Source organism: Mugil cephalus, chromosome 17 (assembly GCF_022458985.1).
Source record: "Mugil cephalus isolate CIBA_MC_2020 chromosome 17, CIBA_Mcephalus_1.1, whole genome shotgun sequence".
NCBI lineage: Eukaryota > Metazoa > Chordata > Actinopteri > Mugiliformes > Mugilidae > Mugil > Mugil cephalus.
The window spans coordinates 21,931,942-21,955,375 of NC_061786.1; the positions used below are offsets into that span (position 1 = coordinate 21,931,942).

At 42.7% G+C, this 23,434-nt stretch overlaps 2 protein-coding genes across 2 annotated transcripts; both read right to left on the minus strand.

The window, feature by feature from the left end:
- Positions 1–681: 681 nt before the first annotated feature.
- On the minus strand, positions 682–6,876 carry ap5s1 (adaptor related protein complex 5 subunit sigma 1). The gene is made up of 3 exons (XM_047611253.1): positions 6,610–6,876; positions 4,339–4,630; positions 682–1,143 (listed from the first exon to the last, which is right to left on the minus strand). The coding sequence occupies exons 1-3, from the start codon at positions 6,789–6,791 to the stop codon at positions 1,015–1,017; spliced, it is 603 nt and encodes a 200-aa protein (XP_047467209.1). The 5' UTR covers positions 6,792–6,876; the 3' UTR covers positions 682–1,014.
- A 6,962-nt stretch (positions 6,877–13,838) lies between these two features.
- On the minus strand, positions 13,839–21,537 carry cdc25b (cell division cycle 25B). Its single transcript, XM_047611713.1, has 15 exons — positions 20,963–21,537; positions 20,723–20,805; positions 20,277–20,328; positions 18,984–19,025; positions 18,775–18,808; positions 18,355–18,486; positions 17,948–18,067; positions 17,707–17,832; positions 17,535–17,612; positions 17,194–17,382; positions 16,334–16,435; positions 16,171–16,233; positions 15,978–16,076; positions 15,659–15,904; positions 13,839–14,889 (listed from the first exon to the last, which is right to left on the minus strand). Exons 1-15 carry the CDS (start codon positions 21,169–21,171, stop codon positions 14,752–14,754), a joined length of 1,713 nt encoding a protein of 570 aa, XP_047467669.1. The 5' UTR covers positions 21,172–21,537; the 3' UTR covers positions 13,839–14,751.
- Positions 21,538–23,434: the final 1,897 nt, after the last annotated feature.

Consider the following 23,434-nt stretch of genomic DNA (forward strand, 5'->3'; position numbering starts at 1 on the left):
GACGAGTTTCAAAGAACACGCCTTGGGTAATCCTAGAAATTAGTTTTATTTTTTTTAATACAGAAAACGGAAGAAGATCAAAGCCGATGATGCTGGCATCGCCCTCCACCTCCCCATCCCTTCCCTTCCCCTCCTGAAATCACCACTCTGGGTTTGGATTTGAAACAAAAAAAAAAAAAAGAAAGAAAAGAAGCTGTTATGAGGCCGGGAGGAGGAGCAGGAGGAGAAGGAGGAGCAGGAGCGTCTGGCTTCAGGTGGAGATGCGACAGATGTTCCTGAGATGCAGGTCTGCATATTTTAGCAGCTGTGTCAGGAGGTTTCTGATGCAGCTCTTCTTTGTCATCATTTCCTGTCCTGAATGCCGACACGTCTGCCTCCGTTCATCGCGCTTTTATTGCGCCTTCTCGTCATCTCCTTCGTTTCCCCAGAACCGTGACATTCGTGCTTCACACTGACATTAAAACTGGTCTGACTTTGATCTTTGTTTGTTCCATTTCTGCTACGAAATGACTCAAACGTTTCCTGCCGCTCTTCGGAAACACAAAAACACACGTCGGAAGATTCAGTTAAACCCGGAGAAATATGGAAAACGACAAAAACGACCAGTCACTTCGGGCTCCTCAAGGTCACGCCGTGACATTTGGAGTGAATCAGATAAATAGCAGACTTGGAGCTGACGAGTGCGTCTGAGCCGGCCTCTTCAGCGGCACTCTTTAATCTGCCACATTTTCCTTTCCACTCTTCAATTTGACAAACAGGATTTGAAGTGAAGCCTCCCACACAGTAAACAGCCAACGGTGAGCTGCAAGTGGCTCAGGGAGATATTTACCACTCTGTGTGTGTACACATCATGCAATCTCTAGAAGCAGCAGTCAGGAGTCAGGAGTCCGCCCTCGTCCTCCTTCTTCCAGACACAGAAATGTCAGTAGAAAGGTAAATAACAGCCGGCGTCTTGTGCGTCTCAACGGTAATTGAGTTCAAAACTCAGACTTTAAGGCGGCTCCCTGAACGGCATCACTTGGCCATGTAGGCGGCCACTTCCTTCTCCAGACTCTGCATGAAGCGGTGGTTGAGGAAGAGGAGCTGGCCGTGAGGAAGCAGGCGGCTGAGCAGGAAGTCGATGCGGTTGCTCTTCAGCAGGACCTGGAGGGACAGGGAGTCCTTAATTAACAGCACAACGGGACCGAGGAGCAGAGGTTTTAATGTCCACGACAGGCTGGATGCTCCGGAGAGTTCGGCTAGAAAAGCCCGAAAACGGTGCCATCACGGTAATTTTTACTTGCGCCTCTCCCTGAAGGTAATTACATTAAATTAGAGGAATTAAAGTAAATTGTAAATAACTGCCAGCTATTAAAAATTCCAGGTATTCTGGGAAAAAATGCGGAAAAGCATTTAGCATTTACACAGGACATTTTCTGACCTTATTACAGTAAAAATAAGTAAAAAGCTGAGGGAGACATTTTGAGGTTTAAGGCTTATTTAAGCTACTGTGGGACATAGATGCTATAGCCCAGAGTCATATATTAGAGAGAGTCTGTCCAACCAGGGAATGGAGCGCCTGATCTGTCCCTCTATGCTGATTGGTTCTGAGCTGGTCACGTGTTTCATTGGCGCCATGTTGGATTCATCTAACCAATATTCACCCATAGAGAAGTGACAATAACAGAGAATAAAGTTGGATTAAAAGTTAGAACTGGATGTCAACTGATTTCTCTCTATTATGTGTTGAGGTAAATGTCAATGTCTCTGATTCATCATTAATGTGAACCTTGATCTCTGTTTTACAAATGAATGAAGTTTGAAGTTAACCTAGCCTTATGCTAGCCTTATGCTAGCTAGTTATCTAGACTAAAGGCTTAAACACAGCTCCATGACTGATGAGGTGATTGGGCTACAAAGCATTTTACAGCCTCATTTAAGATATTTAAAGGAAGTAGACGCTGAGATATTTAAGTGAGGACCTTTTACATATTGACAGACGTTGGTAATAACATTTATAGGCCTGTTAATGGCGAAAATAAGACATTTATTTCAATATAGGGTTGAAATAACCTCTGATGTAGCAAACATGGCGCCATGATTTGAGTTGGCCAGACTCTCTCTAATATATGGCTCTGCTATAACATATGTACATTGTATCCAAGTTTCTTAGATAGCAGATCCCAGAATAGCCACCAGGGGACAGGGTTTCCATTGTCTATGCCTTTTAATAAGAATGAACATAGAGGACCAAAATAACTAGACACTGTCCAATATTGGTGCGTCTGTGTCCTTACCTGGTTTTTACATATATATATATTATTATTTTGAACTTTATGCCTAGCATTAAATGAGCATCTATGGATCATCTTGTGTTCTGCATCACTGTGACGCGTAGCTGCATTTCCAGATTAGCGTCTGTGCTTCTAATTGACGCAGAAGCCTGCGCCGCCTATTAGATGTCACAGAGTTAACTTTTTCCAGGGTAATGAGCCGATAAACAACACACATTTTATTTTAATAGAGAAGTAAGAACAGCAGCTGGAAGGTATTCAAATCTAAATTAATGCGCGTGTGTCTCTGGCAGTAATAAAACATGTCACGCTGTGCAGCGATGTGACTAATTAATGTCTCTGAACAGTTTTTTGGACAGTGGAGCTCTGTGGCACTGAGGAGGGAACCACTTGTTAGAGGGGACAAGTTACTTGTTGGTTTTGATTTATTTTCCCACCCTGTGATTTATCTTTTAACACCAAATTAAAATAAAATTCTCTCCCAAGTAGCGAAGACAGAGCTAAGCCTCCACTTATAAATCTACTTTAATCTCTGCTTCCCAATCTGACCAGCAGTGAACTGAGCGGAGCCAGACCTCCGACTTGTTGAAGTCAAGTACAAAGGCTGGTGGCACTGAACACTGTGATTAGAGTCAGACAGAACAGAAGCCTCGGTCCAGCTGGAAAACAAGACGCTCAAGATGTTTGATGGTTAAGGAAGAGTTAGAGGTAACCGACTGAGAAACAATCTCATCCAGTGAGAAGGAGGCGTTAGAACTCACTAGGTTGTTGAAAACACCCTGTAGGATTCTCTACCTTTGTTCCATCTGTGAAAACAGAAAAGCTTTGTTCTTGGACTTGTCACATCTGGGCTGTAGTGACCCTAGTTTCGTTGGTGTGTCCTGTACCGTAGGCACTAGTTTGACTCCCGGGGGTTTCACATCGAATCAGTGGAAGAATGTATCGGCAAGAGAAAGACCTAGCCTACCAGCTAGCCTACCTGCTATTAGTATCTCCTCCTAGCTTCTTAATCTTTTAGTTATTAATAGCTTTTCTCAGCTTCCTAGCCTACCAGCTAATAGTAGCTCCTCCTATCTTCTTAGTTTTTCAGCTAATAGAAGCTCTTGATAGCTTCCTAGCCTACCAACAAATATTAGCTCCTTCTGGCTTCTTAGTCTTTCAGCTAGTAGTAGCTCTTCTTAGCTTCCTAGCCTACCAGCTAACAGTAGCTCTTCCCACCTTCCTAGCCCACCAGCTAATAGTAGCTCCTTCTGGCTTTTTAATCATTCAACTAATAATAGCTCTTCCGAGGTTCCTAGCCAACCAGCTAATAGTAGCTCTTCCGAGCCTCCTAGCCCACCAGCTAATAGTTGTTCATCCTAGCTTCCTAGCCTACCAGCTAATAGTAGCTCATCCTAGCTTCCTAGCCTACCAGCTAATCGTAGCTCATACTAGCTTCCTAGCCTACCAGCTAATAGTAGCTCTTCCGAGCTTCCTAGCCCACCAGCTAATAGTAGCTCATCCTAGCTTCCTAGCCCACCAGCTAATAGTAGCTCATCCTAGCTTCCTAGCCCACCAGCTAATAGTAGCTCATCCTAGCTTCCTAGCCTACCAGCTAATCGTAGCTCATACTAGCTTCTTAATTTTTCAACTAATAATAGCTCTTCCGAGCTTCCTAGCCCACCAGCTAATAGTAGTTCATCCTAGCTTCCTAGCCCACCAGCTAATAGCAGCTTTTCCAGTTTCCTTTTATGATGGACAAATACTGATTGCTGCCACCTGCTGGTATGAAGTTCATTTTCTTTAGTTCACGACACAGAATATTACCATTTCTTTATTGCGATATTTAGGTTCTGTGTATTTATAGGGGGAATGGAAATGCGGCAACTGACTGTAGCATTTGCATTTGAGTGACAAACTCAACCTTTGTTGCCACTAATTCTTTGATGTCGGTTTACCTTTAAGAACCCTGTTAGCTTTCTGAAACAATCTAAAACCTGCATCTGAGTAAGGCCTCGTCTCATCCCTTCAGGGTATTATTAGTCACCCCTCCCTGCTTCCATAAACCCGTCCTGTGTTAACTCACCTCGCTGCCCTGCCCCAGCATGTGCAGGTGCTCCAGACAGTGTCGGGTCAGGTTGCGCAGGGTTCCCTCGGCGAGCAGCAGGTTCTCGTGGGGCTCGCAGACCAGCACGAAGCCCAGGTTCTGGACCCCCAGCCACACAGCGCTCATCTCTTTGGAGAAGGGGTCTCCGGCTCTCAGCCGCACCACCCCGCTGTCGGCCTCCTGCAGGGCCAGAGCCTCCTCACCCGGCACCGTCTCCACCAGCAGCCGACCCGACGCCTCCCTGGACAGAGACACGGCGCTCCGGACCTGCCTGAGAAAAAATACAGTTTCCCTTTTCAAATTTCAAACTTTGATTTCAAAATTTGCTCCGTTTAATAGAATTTTCTTGTTGCCACTTTCTACTGATACCATTAGCACCACCAAAGTCTCTCACTGGAAATCCTTTTTTCATCCGCCTCCTTTTGATGGAAAACTGTTAGAAAAGCTTTTTTGAACGTTGTGTAATTTAGCCGTCACGACTTGACAGGTCGCAGTAGGACAGTAATGTAATTCTTTTCCGCCGCGCTGAAGGGGAGCATTTTCTCTTGACAGTGATAATCAGTAGTTACATGTTGTCACGAGGGAGAGGAGAAAACTAACACAAACACTCGAGAAGTCAGCGGAAACAAGAGAAGCAGAGAAGACTGACAGCCTCCACGGGCCTGCATGATTATTGGCTGGTATTTAATATTCTCTTCCCCTTTGAAGAAAAAAAAACCAGGATGGAGAAGGAATGTAGAAAGAGGACGACTGTGCAGTTACTCTCGTATTAAGAGAGTCAAATAAAGATGGCGGGGGTCCTCAGGGTAGATCAAAAAATGTGCACGGGGTCCAGGACTCCAAAAAGGTTGAAAACCTCTGCTGTACAGGACTGTATGGAGCACAGTTCGGCATTGCTGCTTGCACATGGAGCACTGGTTTTAATTTAGAAAACTCATTCATTTTCTCAATCCCAGCTGTCTTTCCAGTCTATCTCAGAGCTAACACAGAGAGACAGTCAACCATTCACACCCACACCTTCAGCCAATTCAGTATTACCAATTAACATTAACGAGTATGTCCTTAGACGGTGGGAGGAACCTTTGCAGACAAAGGGAGAACATAGAAACCTTCCTGCTATAAGGAATCAGTGCTAACCACCACAAAACTGTGCCGCCCATTTAGAGAAAAACATTTATTATTAAAATCAAAAGGCCAAATAATCAGTTTTTGGGTTAGTTTATAAAGGTGCAGTGCAGAACGTTTACGTATCAGTGAAGCTCTGGTACATTCAAGTCGTTGCCGTTGATTAATGTCGATTGCAAGAAGCAAGAAAGGTTTCGAATTAATATCTATGAAGGTTCTCAGTCATCCACAAGTGTCAAAGAAAGGAAACTGGACTTGGCAGAGTTTCTTGAAAAGGGTTTCATCTAAGTTCAGTTCTAAAGGACTAGTGGGGAGACACATTTAAAAACTTCCCCATCAGAAACTCATGTGACCAGTGTTTGCTAACTCCCACGGCCACAAGGGGGAGACAAACATTCTTTACTGCTGCTTTAAACAGCTGTTTAAATCTGGCGATGCAGTGATCATACATTTCTTTTTTATGGAAGTTATTGAATTTTCAGGTGTAGCCTTTTGAATAATCACTGAAACTTCCAACATCCACCCAGCGGCATGTTGCATGGCAGAATCTTGATAGAGAAATCTGAATGATGCTCCAAACCAGAGCCAGAATAAATAACGGTGCGCTGGTTCCTCGGGTCTGCAGAAATCCATGTCTGTTTAACTGGAGGCACTTGAATAAAAGCCTTAAATCTGTTAAACAGGACAGATCCTGAGACCTTTTGTGACTCTTTATGTCTGCCATTATATATTAAAAGAAGGATGCACAAAGACTTGAGCAAAGCAAACAGGATTAGGGGTCTGTTGTACTTGGATTAACTGAGTAAATTACTGCCAAAGAAAAGGCAGCTTCTGCAAGTTATTCCATCTCCATTAACTTCTCTTCTGTCCACACTCTTTCACAGTGAGATGTTGGTTTTATTAAAAAGAAATCCACGAGTATTTAAACTGGATGTGGATTTCTGACAACCTGACAAGTGAAGACAAATTAGCATTATGATTATTTTTATTATTATCCATAGTGCACACTTTATTTAAGAATTCGTGCTAGTTCTGCGCATGTCAGGGCAAAATAATACTGTAAATATAAAGTTTAAGAAACAATATTAACTGAAAAAAAAAAAAAAAAAGACAATTTAAACTCACCTCGCTACCACGGCTACCTTCTCCTTCTGCAGAACTCTTCTTTCCTCCGGGCCGAGCTCTCCGTTTTGCTCGGAAAATACTTCTTCGTCTGGACCGAAAACCCGGGAGTAAAGCACCCGACTGTCCCCGGCAGACAGAGCACTCACCGGGCACACCGTGTGGATCAAGAAACAGCGAACCATGTTCTCAAAACTCCTAAAAACGCCACCTGCACCCTGTAAACAATGTTCATGAATGACTCCACTTCCGCGTTGGTCAGCTGACCGCTCTCGGCCACCGTTGCATTGTATTATTTCCACCACCAGATGGCGCCCACGATCCGCAGCCTGTATTACATTACACTTTTTGAAACATAGATAAAGGAGTTAAGGACGAAGAAAGTGAACAAAATAAAATAAAATAAAATAAAATAAAATAAAATGTGTCTAATAAGATATAATCACTGTCTATGTAGTTATATGTTACTTGGATTTGTTCAACAAACGTCTTTGTTACATTTAAAATGTAATATAAATTTAGACAGATTAATAAAATTAAGACAGACGATTAGCTAATTCGTATATTAATATTATCAGTTCAATATCAGAAAAATATATTTGCACATTTTTCTTTTTTCCACTTTAAAAACAGTTTGAACAATTTTTTTTTCTGCCAATAGATTCAGATTCAGAAAACTTTATTTGTTCCCAGGGGTGTGACAGTATATTAAAGTATATTAAACTGATTAAGTTTCTCCTTTAACTGCCTCTGCTGCACTGACTTGCTGCCACTGAATTGAACCATTGAAACTGAACTGTTTGTTTAGCTGGACTTCAGTATCAAAAGAGAAGGCTGTTTGCTCAAATACAACCTGATACGCTGCCTTCCAATTTATTTTTTTTCATTTAATTAGAATCAAAATGAAGTCCCTCATGTTGGGTATTTACTTACTCACTTATTTATTTGGTATTTGGGTGTTTACGTTCGAAATGAATCTGAATCAAAGCAGCGACGAGAAGAACCGAAGGCTGTGAGGAGATGGATGAAATCAGGATCAGGGTCTCAGCAGAGGAACAGAGGCAGCTGTTAATCCAACAGCTGCTGCTGGTCACGCTCCTTTAGTCTGAGAGGCCCTGCTCAGTGTGTGTGTGTGTGTGTGTGTGTGTGTGTGTGAAGAAACGTCCACTGTGCTTTGTTAACATTCACCCCACCGTCCTGTTAACCTCTTCACCCGCAGCACAGACCTGCTGAGACTGAAACTATCAAACCCGACGTGTGGGTTCTCGCTTCTTTTCATCAGATTTCATCCATTTTTGATGAAAATCCTCCTTTTTCGGACATTCTGCTCGGCTTGGTGCAGGTGTAAGGGCTGGATGAGAGACGCAACACGGGGGATGTGTTGAGGCTTCTAGAACATTTATTGAAATATTTATCGAAACAACTGCTGAATGAATAAGTACATTCACTCATGTGTTTCACAAACTTTATTTTTACTCTTTCTATGATGAATTAAAGAAGCTTTAAACTACTACTGTATATTTTCCAAACGTTGGTTTAAGTTTTCAGCAATAATGAGGTGGGTTAGGGAGGGTTGCACGAGTTCACGTTGTTAATCCCTTGAAACCCTGCGTCCTCATGTGGGGACGTGAAGTTTTAGGTTTGTGGCAGCTTCTTATTCTGCTTCAGTTAAACTTTTATCCTCTGAACTAGAGACTAGTTGGTGTAAAAACATGATAGCGGGAATTTCAGCTGATTCATTCTACAGCCGATCACATAACAAAAGTGGACAAGGTTGGAAAACCTCATCAGATTTTACAGTTTAATTATTTATTTATACTTATAAATTTTTCTAGTTTAATATTACAGGCAATCAATAATAACGAGCTATAACTTTGCTAGTTAGCAACAACTCGATTGAGCACGTTGCACACTCATATTCAGACTTGAAAATGATCAGTTTTATATTTTGTTACATACTTTATTATAATATTGAGTGAAATAAAACCTGTGTCCACACAGAAGGACATAATGTTTTTTTCCCAAAAACTATTTCCTGTTCAAAGTCGATGCTCAGCTTCTATAGTTTTTAGGTCCTAATCTTATCTCAAATAAAGAGACATTAAAAGAGAACAGACAGATCATGTGCTACATACTGTGAGCTGCAGATATGTATAGTCTGTATAAAAACAGGTTGCACCTCAGCACCATCAGTGTCATTTAATAGTCCTCCACAGAGTGTTGTTAGATGGGATAGTGTAGCAGGTATTTCTCTGAAGCTAAAGCTCTAATAACTTTATTAAATAGTTGATGTGCAGCCTCCTTCTCTCTGTTACAGGACGTTTGGTGAAGTTGTTACTGACTGATGTCCAGAGGATTTGGACTGTTCCTCTGCTAGCATTAGCGGATGTCTTTTCAGATGCACTGCAGTCATACTTCAGTTGTATTTCAGGAATGAGGACTCATCCTCCTCATTCTTGTCCCCAGTGAAAGACACAACCGGGCATAAAGCTTCTATGCACTTTAAAGGATTGTCTTCTAAATGTTTTGTCATCTAGAACCCAGATGACTCTGATTTTACTCTGCAAATGTTACAATGTAAGTTAAAAACATTTTTCTTGTGCCCATAAAATAGAGATAAAAAGGAAGAACCTGGGACTTGAACCTTAAGATAAGCAATAAGATTATCTTCAAATGAATTCCTAATGAGAATATAGAAGAATTAAATCTTAATCTTAAGGTTTAAGTTTGAAAACTAAAATTTATTCAGATATTTAGCCGTGCACTTGTGGCTTTGGACTTGGTTTGCTCAGATTATTGCTCAGACTTTTGAAGATACTCAAGTAAACAAGTAACAGCTCTGCAGCAGGCAGACATTTCATGTGTGGAACATGAAGAGTGAAAACACAGGGAAACAGGAAGACACGTCTAATGTGACTCAAGACGAAAACGAAATTATCCAAGTGTTTGTTAACCTTGACCACTTTTGATAACACAATGACCTGTATGAAGGTTTTCCTGAGAATCGCTGTGAGTGGGAGTCAAGTATTTCTGCAACACCCTCACGTTGTGCAATGATTAACCTGAACCAGTTTGCACACATTAGTCCTCAGTAGTGAAGGAGTGAATGGGAAGGGCCGGCGCAGGTAATGATTAGCCACAGTCGCCATGAGCATTGAAATCAATGTGAAAGTGAAGCCAGAGCAGTGTGGAGGTTGGACTCCGCTCAGATCAGCTGTGCGGATCAGACGCTTTCAAAGCAAAAGCATCGAGCGCGAAAGGCGAGCAGCAGCCTCGTGTCACCATCGCCGCAGATGAGCCGCAACAAGTTTCAGTGCTCTTTGAGACGTGAGTCATATTTCCCCTCTTATTCAAGAAACCAGCTGAATAAGACCAACAACAGGATGTGTGTGATGGGAAGGGCCATCAGCCAGATATGTCGACCAATGACAACTACGCTTACAAGTTTGAAATAAAGGAAGCCAAAGACAACATGCAGCGGCCAACAAAAAATGTCTTTTTGTCTGATTCTCAGCAGGGTGACGAATGAGAAAACATCCTCTTGCGAAATCGTGTTTGGTTGCAGAAGCAGAAGCAGAAGCAGAAGCAGGGAAAATGAGTTTCTAATCCTCATGAACGTTCACCTCAGCCACAGCCACAGCCACGGCCCCCACCCATCCTCTGAAACCAAGCTGTTTGTACTCCGTGTTTCACCGCCCCGGTTGTTGGGTCCTTTGATTCACAGCCTGGTTTCTCAGTTTACTGTCAATGTCCACAGTCAACGGGTCACTGCAAACGGGGGAGCGGGGGGGTTTTAAGGTGACACCCAGGCTGGAGGAACAGCGTGAGGGCAGCTTTGATCGGCTCAAAGCCGCCTGCAAGACCCCGGGGTCGGGTGAGGAGGCAAAAGGGAGAGGCAGCGTCAGGAAAGGGTGGGGTGGTTTTTAGGGGAAATGTGCAAATCTGCAGGTTGCTGGTGTGGTTCACAAAGACCTCGTTCGACAACAACAACACACAAAGACAGAGTTCAGCTGGAGTTTCTTTCTCAAAAACGAGTCAACAACAAATTAACAGCTGGTCTTCACACCCATGCACCCGTGAAAGCTCCGACAAAAAAAAAGATTCTACTCTTATTCTACAGTTTTCTTATTGTCTGTGCATGTGAAATGTCTTTTTTGTGTGAAACAACATCTGCAAACAGAGGTGTGTTTGCAAACTAATTGAAATTAAAGCTGGCGAGAGTAAAAATCTGTGCCTCAGAAATCATCTTCCAGGTAGTTAAATCTCCTTGGAGTCTTAGAGAAAGACACATCAGGTGCAAGTTTATTTAAACATTTAGAGATAAAGCTACAAAATGCACAAAGTACACGTCTGAGAACAAGCATCTGATTCTTTTATGCAAATCTTTAAGTGTTGCTTTGTGGATTCGCTCCTAATTGGATGAGTCCAGTTGTAAGAGAGAAAGAGAAAAAAGAAGAAGAAGAATCTGGCTCAGTTTTCTTGGAGAGCTGCCAGGGATTCAATCTACATAAAAAAAAAATACGACTGTTGAAGTGGAGAGGGAAGCTTTGCATTGAAAGGAGCCTGTGAGCATTGTGTGCATTGTGTGTGCATTGTGTGCAGGCTCCAGACGAAGGTGAGGACGCACTGAGCTGTAGTGACGATGTGTGGAGCGAAACCGAAATAATCGATACTTCCGATACCAGGTCTTTATGCTCTAAAATCGATTCTCAAATCAAACTATCGATACTTTCGATGCTTCAGTCGTTGGAGGTGATGTAGGAGACACAGTGGAAAGTAACTAAACTAAACCTTAAAACCTTATGAAACAGCTCAGGTTGAACCACAACACAGAATACGAGGCATTTATGATGAAGAGGAGAGAACAGGGTCACAACTATTAGTTCTTTTTAGTGTTTGAAGCAGCATTTTCACATATTTTGTATGATTTTATCAGCTTGGTTACATAGTAAATGAGGCCACTACCTCAATATACTTCAGAGTTTAACATAAATAAATAAATTACTCTGATGTCTTGTTTTCTGTATGAAGCTATGATTTGAAATACACTACTTTTTTTTAGGTTAATAGACACATTAGGATGGATTTACACAAATGACACCGACGATACCAGCCTTCATTTTTTCCTCAGTATCGGATCAGAACAGTTAATTTACTGCTTTGCTGAAGCACGTCTGATCTCCAGTATCCTGCTAACAAACAAGCTACAAACTGTTGGCTTTCGATCTCAGCTTGTGGAATGCAAACAAAGGGACGGCCCTCTGTTCCCACAGGCACATGGCCCGCGAGAAACTGTCCAATTTCAAACTCTGCTAGAGCGCCAAAAGGCTGGGCGTTGCTCTTTTTATGACGCATCGCTCACATGTTTGCAGCACGTGTTGGCTCAGATTTTTTTTTCCCTCCTCTCCTGTAACTGTTAACCTTCCTGCCAGGACACGTCAAAGCTGCCTCCGCGCTGAGGAATGTGTGTGTCTGTGTGTGTGTGTGTGTGTGTGTGTGACAGAGAGAGAGAGTGTGTGTCGGGGCACGTGCTGCAGCACAGAGGCCACTCCCGGCTCGGAGAGGGAAAATTTGAAAAACAGGAACCGCTCCGCGTGCAGGAAAACCAGCGTCGCCGCTCACACAGAGGAGAAATCCAAACAAAGAGGCTGATGTGCTATTCTTAGACGGCAAACGGAGGGAAAAATTAACTTTGATTTTGACTGAATCCTGCAACCAAATCCCACAGTTTTAGAGTCTTTTCCACTGATCCATGAGTTACTTGTGATATTTATTGTTAAAGTCAGAAAACAGCGGCGTCTCAAGGTGCTTCTTTGAACATCCAAAATGATTTTTCAAGCATCAGAGCGATGATCCTGTGTGTATCTATGCTGCTGCTTTGTTGTCATGACTTACCTGCGGGTTAATAAGAGTCTGTGGAGATTCACACGATCAGACAAATAGAAACCAAACCACAGGAAGACGCTTGGAGCTACATTTTAAGAAAACTTTCGTTTAAGATTCACAAGCATGTGGCGTCATCATGCATAAGGGATGTTTAGTACATAAAACTTCTAAACCTACCTAGTGCACGTTATAAATATACATTATTATTATCATCATTCAATATTAATCTATTCAAATAATACACAGGTTCAAATATTATTTTTTTTATTTCTTTATTTCAGCAGTAATATACAGCCTTGTGATTGGCTCAGCAGCGAAGGGGGCGTGGCCTATTCTGTACAGGAAGCTGAATGAAAATATGTTGGGATTCACGTTAATTTTTATTTTAAGAGATTTAAATTTGTGGGTGAACATTAAAACAATGTCTAATCAACTAAAGACCAATGCTTTAATCTCCTGAGACCCTGCGTCCTCATATGGGGACATTAAGTTTAGGTTAAACCCGTTGTCCTCATTAGTGGACGCTTCACTCTGCCATGTAGCGGTAGCAAAGGTTAAAGCTTGTTTATGCTTATTAACGTTTCAAGTTTGATATGAAGCGGTAAATTTACACATTTTATCAATAGCAACGAGCTACAACGTCGCTATTTATCAAGCACTCGCTTGAGGACGTTGGGACTTCATTGTTCTGATTTTGTTCAATCGTGTATTAAAATTAAAAGTTTTACATTTTGTCACACATTGGTGACTTTATTATAATGAAATAATCCCTGTTTCACATATGAGGACATTGTTTTTTTCCTCAACTACTTCCTGTTGCTTAGTTTTTAAAGGTCCTACTGATCCCTAATACATTGGAGAAATTAAAACTGCAGACTAAATAAAAGCTCAGGTCTCAGGAGGTTAAAGGATTTTACATTTTTCCTTTGTCTAGAACCCAGACGTCTCTGATTTTACTCTTTAAATGTTACAATGCAAGTTTAAAAACATTTTTCTTGAACCCATGAAACACAGATAAAAAAGGAAGAACCTGGGAATTGAACCTTAAAGTAAGAAGGAAGCATCAAGTTTGAAGCAAGATTTACACCAAATGAATTCCTCATGAGTATATGGAACAATTTAATTCTCATTTTGTGAGGTTTTACTTTGAAAATTGATGAAAATTAGCCCTAGACATAGAAGTTCTTTCAAAATAAAGGTCAAATTCATCTTGTTTATTGTTATTTAATCAGTGTCTATAATTTAACATCATTTAATGTCCTGTAATAGAAGCATCTTGCAGGATAATATTCCCGTAACGCCTACTTTCTACTCAGGAATAAAAGAAGAGGCTGCTGAACGTCACGTTTTGCTTTTGAACGCACATTGGATCTTTATTTCAGCAGCTCCCCCACGAGCCTGGACCAAAACATTAGAAGCACCCGATTCATTACAAACAGACACCATCAGCTCCGCAGAGGCTCGAGACATTTACTCTCTCTGAAAAGTTAGGGAGTCAAAGCAAAAACCCAAGACGTGTTTCTCCGATCGAAACAAATCGTTTCACTATCGCCGACCTGCAGCATCCGAAAAAAAATCTCACTGCAAAGTTCACAGGTAGTTCAGTGTTTTAGCTTTGGTATTTTCTGAGAAAATAAAAATGGTCAAGTGTTGGTTCTGCATTATTCTTATAGTTTTTAACGTTGTATTTAAAATATTCAATTAAAAGGAAGCATAGTTTAAATCATTGTCTCAACACAAACTATTAGAAAAAACATAAAAAGCCGTGTTAAAAAAAAAAAAAAAAAAAAAAAAAAAAAGCACCATTTCAAGGTATTTAAATTAAGTGCTTGAATAAAATGGGAACATGACAAATTCAAAATAAAAATCAGAAGCATCCACTGAGGAGACCGAGAGGCAGACGTCAGACTGGGCGCTGTGTTGTGTTGTGGTGTGGTTGTGTTATTGCATCTTTAAAAAAAATAAAAACGGGCAGTAGGTCCAAGTGGTTTTTAAAAAACACACAAATTGCTTCAGATCACCTCAATAAAATCTGTTCACTGCACCTCGGCAACGTCTTCAAGCCGAGGGCTCATCATCATTTCACGCCTCCTCCCTTCTTTTTAAATTTGCATAAATAACTGACTTTGCTATAGTGAACTTCTGGGACGTCAAAAACAAAAAATAAATCCCCTTTTTCTCGTTGTTTGCGCGCGTCCCAAAAGGTTTGTCTTTGATAGTGGGTCACGGAGTCCGTTTGCGCGTGCGTGTCGGAGGCGCTCAGAACTTCAGCCGGCCGTACATCTCCCTCTTGCTCCGCTCTCCCGCCCAGGTGCGACTTTTGAGGCGAAACTTCCTCAGGTCCTCCTTGAAGTCCTCGTGGTGCATCGGCCGGTACGACTGGGGCTCACACTGAGCCTGTGCAGGAAGAAGAGAGGAGGTTAGAGATGGAACCGCATCCTCAACTCAAACACATTTTTCTAGTTTATGTGTATACACCGATCAGGCATAACATTATGACCACCTTCCTAATATTGTGCAGGATCGACCCACAGATACTTGATCAGTTTGGGATCTAGAGCTGCTGTTCTTCTTCTTTTTAGTTGTTCCTAAAGTGTTTTTGTGTCCGGGTCAGGCTGCATCCTGCTCGGGACGGCTGCTGACATCAAGGGGTGTCATTGCTATGAGGTGTGGGGGGGTTGCTACGTCCAAGCTATGTCCAAGTAACATTCAATGAATGCATGAATGAATGAATGAATGAATGCCAGGTCCAAAAGTTTCCCAGCAGAACAATCACAGAGTGGTGCAACACATAGACTAAAAGTCACAAAATGACACCAAGTAGATGCAAAATAACCAAAATGAGATGCAAAACCACCACGTCTGGGCAGGTGCTACATGTTTATATCCAGACGAATCACTACTAGGTCCAAAAATTTCCCAGCAGAACACTGAAGATGGGTTTAATGTCATTTACTCTACTGTCAGTGGTCATAATGTTGTGGCTGATCAGTATACAGTATGTCCAGCCCCAAATTATCTTCAGGCACAGATTTAGTTATTGCAAAATGAAATAAAATACTAATTTTACACAATGTTTGGGTATCAAAACTTGTAATAATGTCAGTGGTCATAATGTTGTGGCTGAACAGTCTAATCCTTGTGTCTGATGAAGTAAAAAACGGACCTGGAAATGGGGGAAGAAGTCCTTGTAGCCCCCCTTGAGGATGTAGAGCTCGGGGTAGTGGAGTTTGGGGTAGTCGTTGACGGCGCGGTCTCGCTCCCGGACGAAGCGGCACATTCGAGGGCCGCGCTCCGACGAGAACTCGCAGTGGAAGATGATGACGACGCGCTTGTCGGGGCAGGATGGGATGATGGGGGCCTTCAGGAGGAAGTCTTCCACCTGGTCCTCCTGGTGCAGGTTCAGGGCTCCCTGAGGAAAACACGGTGATTAGTTCAGGGTGCAGGAAGTGACCCTCGGACATTTCAGTTTTTCCTAAACGCACCTTGATGTGTCCTCCTTCAAACTCGTACGGGTAGCGACAGTCAATGACAATGACCTGCTCGACTAGATGATCAAACTTGCCGGTCAGAGCTGCCACCATCTACAAAAAAAAATAAATAAAACAATATTAAACATGAGAACACGTGTTTTACTTTGAAAAGCAGCGACCGAAACATAAATAAGAGTCTACTCACCATGTCTGAGGTAATGTATTTGAGGTCTTGATGTTTCCCCTCCACTGTGGGAATAATGAAAGGCTGAAATAGAAAAAACAAAAAAGAGGAAACGGAATTAGACATTTTTTAAAATTAAATAAGGAGAGAAAGATGATGAACAGATGAACCGTGTTTCCTTTACCTTGGTGAAATCTCCTATTAGCTCAGAAGAGTCCTCGCTGTCCAGAAGCTTCTCAATCACCGTCTCACAGAAGGACTTGGACCTTTGCAGGTGTGAACAGCCCTGGAAGAAGGAGGAGGAGGAGAACGTTTGAACTCAGTGCCAAGAATAAAACCAACAACCAGCTCTAGAGCAGTTAAGTGTCTGTTCAGATCTGACATTAAGAACCAATCTGGTCTCAAGTGACCGGCTTTAAGTACATGTTCACTTTGTTCAGCTTTGTGCCTTTAACAAATAAACCAGAGTACGGCTGCATTAAGTTATTATTTATTGATCTGTTAAACCTGCACAAAACTCATAACTCAAACCCTGGAAGATTCCTTCAACCTCAAGGAATCACATTCTGATATTTATTTATTTATTTTTAAGTTAAAATTCTCTTCACTTCCTAAATTTCTCCATCTTTCTGACAACAGTGACTTCAATGCAACAAGCGCAGGCTTAGATGATGCGTTCATGAATACTTGGAAATTCTGCATTCCAACGTGGAAAAATCAGACGATTTCATAGTGTTCACGTTACAGGTTAAGAAATAGGAGAAAAAAATAAGTTTAGTATACTGTCACCATTTGCCGAACTGACTGACTGCTTCATCAAGTTTTGTTTTTTCTTCAAATCGCGATCAAACGCCCGATGCTGAGATCCGTACGGTGTCAGAATACTTTAAGCCCTGTTCTTACTTTCATGAATTTCCTGTTTAGTTAGTTAAAAGCTACAAGACCACCTCTGTATGTGGCATTATCAATGCTTTTATTAATTAAAAAACTACCAACATCATACGTCATCATGATGAATAACTGAACCAGGAAGAGAGGACGCACCATTCGTGGTGATTCGGAGTTTTGTTCCAGGGTGGTGACCTGCGTTCCTGCAACGCTGCGTCGCCTCTTCACCCTGACCGGGGTGTTTTCATCCCGGGAGCAGTCGGGACGCTTCACGGAGTGACGGGACATCGTGCTGGGCATGGACGGCGAGCGGAACAGGCTCCGCGGGCGGCACCGGATCACAGGCTTTATTTAAAAACATAAATTAACCGAATGCTTGGTTCATTCAGATATTATTCTGTCTGAAACATTTGCACAGTCTGCGATCACAGAAATGATTCCACTCATCATGTTTCTGCAGCTCAGGTTTTAATTTATATCACAGTGAGCAAACTTACCGAGTCTTCTGCTGTACTGTCGGACACCAGCGGGGCGGTGAGCAGGCTGGCCATCCCCATCGGCATCCCGGAGTCGTCCTGTAAGTCAACAGAGTCGTCAGTGACACGTTCAGAGAGCTCAGTGCTGCTGTGTAGTTATAGTTCAGTCAGGAACTTCAGGGCGGTGCCTCACCTCCATGTTGTCGTCGAGAACGTCCAAAAAGCCGTCATCGTCGTCGTCGTTTAGCGAGGAGCGTCGCAGACACATGGGGCTGGAGTCGTGAAAGTCGAGCTGCTGGATCGGTGGCGGTGAAGAAAACTAGAAAAATAAATAAATAAATAAATAAAACAGACAAGGAGGGTCAGCATCTTTCTGGAGCAGGGGAATAAACGCAGCGATCAAACGTGGAGCGGAGCATCGCTCACTCGCGTACCATGAGGGCCGGGGCGGAGCTGGGACGATTGGAAAAGCCGCACTTTGCCTGTCCGCTGCTGAAGGAGCGCACATGACACCGCGGCACGGGTTTGGTCGGTTTCTTGAACTCAAAGTTCTCCTGAAAAAAAAAAAAAAAAAAAAAAAAAGACACTTATGATGCTGTAATCCATGCACACACACGTAAACCATCACGTTCACCCACCATGAAGTCATGCAAGTAATAGTTTTTCCCTTTTTACTACTTTAAAAGCATCGAATATTTAAATCAACCCAAAAGATGCAATGCCTTCACCATGGTAACGGATAAGCAGCTCTATGAGCACTGCCTCAGTTCCACGGCCGTTACTATGTGCACATCTAACCCGGCAACAGTGAATTTAATAGCGCAGGTTCGGGGCCACTCACCTCTGGCATGTTCTCCTTGTTGTCGTGCTCAGAGGAAGGCGATATGTTGGAGGGCTGCATGCCAAATACTCCATACCGGTTTGAATCGCTTTCCTGACCCTTCAGAGACGGACTGAAACTCAGGAGATGGAGCTGGGGGGAAGGAGGGGAAGGAGGAGCTCGTTAGCAAAGGCACACAAGCTTTTACACGATAAAAAGGAAAATCTTATTATCAGGTTGCGAGTTTGATATTGTTTTTTGTTTATTCTGAGGTTCTCTCCTCTTGAACAGTTCCCATTTCCCTTGTGTGTGTTGCAGATCTTTTATAATATTTGATTTGATCATCTGAACAACAACATGTGTCAGCCCTGAACATCAGTAACAAATTAGGAGCGAGGCACGCAGGGCTGTGAACAAAGCAATCATGATAAAGCTGCTTACTGGTAGTGAGTTGTTTCTTCGAATTGGCATCCTCCTATAAATCAGTACAGAGGAGAGGAAGGCATCGCAGTCAATACAAATCAAATCACAGAGCATGTGGGCGCTTTCAGTTGGAGGATCACACCCATGAGACAAATACGGTTTTAAATTAGAGCCCGTTAACAACCGGACACCGGTGACTTTACGGCATCGGCAGAAAAATAACTTACTCGTTAACAATTCTGCTTGACTGTTGAATGGCTCTCTCAAATCTGTAAGAAGAAAATAACGGGAAGTTGTTAAAAAAAATACAATGTGTGTTAAGGAGCTGCATAAAAAGAAACACAACGAGGCGTTAGGATAAAGCAGAGAGACGCCCATAAAGTACAAAGACAAAGAATCTGGAGCGCTATTGAGAAAGGCAGAGGAACGGTTGGACTTGAGGAAGTCGGGTGAATGCATAGAGCCAAGAGGTGGTCTCTGCATTGGAGTAATGCCCACCTGTATGCTAAACAAGTGGGGCCGAGAGCTCGGTGTGGAGGGAGGGCAGGGAAGGGGGGGCTGCAGAGATCAGCTAACCCGCCATATGCCTGCTAGAGCTAACACTGCCAAGCCCTTTTCTGCAAGAGGTCTTTGTTGAAGGGGGGGAGCGTGTCCCATTGAATGCAGACCAGAGGAGGGGAGGGCAATTGTTCTCCGGGGGTGCCCTCATTTCAACAGATCCGACGCAGGAAAAACTCCAGCCCCCCCTTTTTGCTATTGAAATAACACTGCATAGGAAGAGTGTGCCAAAACCCGGAGGGGGTGGGCTATCATTAGGCCCAAGCATAGGGCACATCCAAACCCCCCCCAACCTGGAAACCTCCTAGCAACCAAACAGCTGTATAAAAAAAAAAAAAAAGAGGGGGATGAATGAGGTCTTCAGCACCAAATGCTGCTGTAAAGGCACTCGCATCAGACGGCGGCAGATGTCTGCAGAGACTCACCCAACTGAGAGAGAGTCAAGGAAGGGGGCCACCCAAGATTAGGCAGCTGAGGATATGCTGACAAACTGGTCGAGATAAAGCCCGACACAGCTGCTGCAGCGAGTTTCATTGTGTTCGGCATTCAGGTTTCAAGGAAACGTGCCGAGAGAAATGCATATAAACACCTCTTAAATGTTTCTTTTTTTTTTTTTTTTTTTTTTAAATACAGAAAAATCCTTTAGCATTCCCAAAACATGAAGAACTGTAGTTCTGAAAAGCCCAAAGAAAGTTGAGCTCAGATGTCTTATCTGCTAATCTGCTTAGTAAAAAAAAAAAAAAAAAAAAAAAAAAATGAGGGAAGCCAACATCTTAAAGCCAACGGTAGAAACCATAATCCTGGATATGAGGAATTTTGCTGGGCTCAGCTGAGCCTCAATCACAGGGAGGGTGAAGCGGGGGGTGGGGGGGGTTAGGGGTCAGGGGCAGATGGGTAAACGCAGGGGCACAACTCACAAACTGATTGATTAGAATAGACGGAAGGAGGACAGTGAAACTTACGTGTCCTCGACTTCGACACCATCCATGGGGCTGGGGAGATCCATGCCGAGGCCTGTGGAGGGGGGGGGGATATGTGCGTCACAAATCTATACAAGCGTCCGGTGGTTACACACAAAAATTGTACCCGTGCATTTGGACCACGCCGGGTAGGTTACCAGTCTATTGTTGCACTCCAAACAAAGACTAGAGGATCACATCTCTGGGCCCTCAGGGATAATAAAGTTTAAATCATTTTTAATCTTATTGAACAATCACACGACTCCCATCTGTAATTTTCCGTCACAGACATAATGCAGCAGCTCTAAACTAGTTAAAGCAACCGTTGACAACACTATCCCATGACCACATCTAAAAAGATAAAAATGCCTATGAAATCAGGCACAATGCATGAACATCAGACCCTCGGGCATCTCTAACAGAATCAATTAGCGCAGACAATGGCTCACCAGCATCAGATGAGGCGTCAGAGGCAAAGGAGGGAACCTTCTCCAGGGGTGGATGCTTTCTCCTTTTCGGTGTATCACATTGGCTGCAAGAAATAAAATGAAATAAATCAATGATGTGTGCACAAAATGTGACAAAAACTGAAGATGAGTTTAGTTTTGCCTGTGAGCTGCAACAACAGGAGCTGCACACAAGCTTCCATTAAGAGAAGAAATAACACAGAAACGTGTAACAGTTAATACCTTCCGAGCCCAACTAAATTGTTCATGTCCTTAGCCAGATTGGTGACAGGAGAGAGCACACCGGCGGGTGCGGGGGAGAACAAATTCTTGCAGTGCGTGTTCTTTGTGTTCAGCTCGGGCAGAGAGAGCGAGGAAAGCCCGGGGATCCCGTCGGGCCTCCGCTTCATCATGGTGTTAACGGGACTAGTGCTGCCGAAAAATGACTCCATGTTGTCTTATAATGTCAAATCTGGATATGTCCCAAAGACGAGGTCGATTTGTCGGATCGACACCGTGTGAATTTGGGGGGTTTAGAGAGAGTGCCAATGAGCAAGACGGTCCGAAATTTGAAGCTAGCCCGGAAGCTAACCAGTTAGCTAGCTAACAGTTTAAGATAACATTTCCGAAGATAAAGTCCGAAACACCGACAGGGGAATTGACTCGGTGGTTCCGCGTGGAGCTAAAGAAAAAAAAAAACTTTGATTCGGTCTTGCTGAGGTACTAAAGCCGCATAGTTGTTGTTCGTGTCAGAGAGCTGTAGCGTGAAGCGCCCCCTCTCTGACAGCCTCCGGCTCTGAGGCAGGAGGCTGATGCTGCTCGTATTTATGTTCAAAATAGCTGCTCAGGAGCGGCAACATTTCAGCCAATCAGCGCAGCTGTTACATCCCGCTGACCAATCAGAGCGCGGCATGACGCTCCTCTGTTGTCCTCTCGCCGGATGGAGAGAAGAAGAAGGATGTGACATAATCCTTCAAAATGTTCTTCTTCTGGCGTTTCTATTGTCCCCAGCTTTTATAAGAAGTCCGTATGCAAATGTTCGCCCGTCCTCTCCGCCATGCGGATTTACTTATATATATTTATATCTGTACAGCTCCGGTGTTTACAAGGTTAAAAATATCACATATCAACAAATGAAGAAAAATAGAAAATGCAAGTAAAATAAAAAATGATAAACAGAGGATCCACAAGGTGCAACATCTAAAATAACTACAATATTAACTGAAATTATATCATCATATGTGTATAGATAGATAGATAGATAGATAGATAGATAGATAGATAGATAGATAGATAGATAGATAGATAGATAGATAGATAGAAAGAAATAAAGACAGTTAATCTATCTAACTGACACAAGCTGATATCAGAGGTTATTGCATAATATTTACATGATTGCAGTGAATGAACTGTGAACTCTGACTCCTCTGGTGTAAAAAGAACAAATGCATTATCATTAAGAGGAATACAAAACGTGATGTGTTTGATCCTTTGCTTGCTAAAAGTAAATGTGATGGTGTGGAAAAACACTCGACTAGATGTAAAAGTCCCGCATTAAACATATGTTTTTGAAGGCTGAACAAAATGCAAGTAGCTGGTATTTCATTGTACGATTTTATATATTCTATACTTTTCTTGAAGGTAACTACAGCTGCCAAACAAGTCTTGAAACAGACATTTGCATGCAAAAGACATAACCGCAGAACATACATCTAGCTGAAACCTAGTTTTGTCCCCTTAAGGAAACTGTTCTTTGCTAAGTTGGTTTTAAACCGCACCGAGACCCGATTGTGCATGTGTTCAGTGGCAGCCGAGCCAGCTCGTACACCTCCCACACAAAGTGACTCAGACAAAAGAAAACCAGTTCCTTGCTGATGTCATAGGGCGAATATGTACGAGGGACCATGCTTCATTTTTTGCTGTACACACTCTTGTTCTTTGCACTCTGAAAGCTGAAATGTTCAGTAAGTGAGGGGAAAAGAAGTCTGACTCCTGAATGTGTTCAGATGTGGCTGCTAATAAGGGAGTTTCCAGGTTTCAGTGCAGCTTTACTCATTCTTACCTCAATTAAACATCACTTCCTGTTTCCTATGTGAGTAAAATCACAAGTATGAGTTTCTGAAAATAGCTTTTATCTTGTAGCATCCAAACATTCATGGTTCATTCACGTCTGTTGTGAATTTAATGATGTGGTTTAATCTGAAACTCCTTCATTTGAAGTATGGACATGTAATGTGTTGATAGTCTAAAACAGACATGAAACAGAAGTTTGGAAATGTTTTAAATGGATGATTTCCTGATGAAGCTCTAGTCTCTGGCTTCCTACTGTCTAGAAACACACACACACACCTGTCTGTAACTAGTTCAACCAGACCACGAATGCCGTCCAACTGACAAAACCAGGCAGATGTAAGCAGTAAAAACACACCAGTACCCTCCCCTGAGCGTGTTGGAGGCTAACGTTTGTCTTTCTGCAACTTTTCCCAGAGGTTATGTTTGACTCATCAAAAAAATTCCTCCCGCCAGAAAGTCCAGGGTTGTTGTGCACGTCTCCCGTATTTACAATGCTCAGGGTGCAGTCATGTGGCCCAGAGTACGATAGCTTATCAAGCAGGCAGCACCCATTTTAACACAACAACAGCTGCTTTAGTATTCCAACGAGAAGGTCTTTCAGCATCATTTCGAGCTAACCCGTGAATGTGAGCGGAGGAGGTG

Coding starts and splice junctions, on each gene's coding strand:
- ap5s1 (XM_047611253.1), bottom strand. CDS start 6,791: ATGGTTCGCTGTTTCTTGATCCACACGGTGTGCCCGGTGAGTGCTCTG. Junction 4,631..6,609: donor AAGGTAGCCGTGGTAGCGAG/GTGAGTTTAAAT, acceptor ATTTTTTCTCAG/GCAGGTCCGGAGCGCCGTGT. Junction 1,144..4,338: donor TGCTGGGGCAGGGCAGCGAG/GTGAGTTAACAC, acceptor CTGTCCCTCCAG/GTCCTGCTGAAGAGCAACCG.
- cdc25b (XM_047611713.1), bottom strand. CDS start 21,171: ATGGAGTCATTTTTCGGCAGCACTAGTCCCGTTAACACCATGATGAAG. Junction 18,068..18,354: donor ACAAGGAGAACATGCCAGAG/GTGAGTGGCCCC, acceptor TTTTTTTTTCAG/GAGAACTTTGAGTTCAAGAA. Junction 17,833..17,947: donor GCTCCGCCCCGGCCCTCATG/GTACGCGAGTGA, acceptor TTATTTTTCTAG/TTTTCTTCACCGCCACCGAT.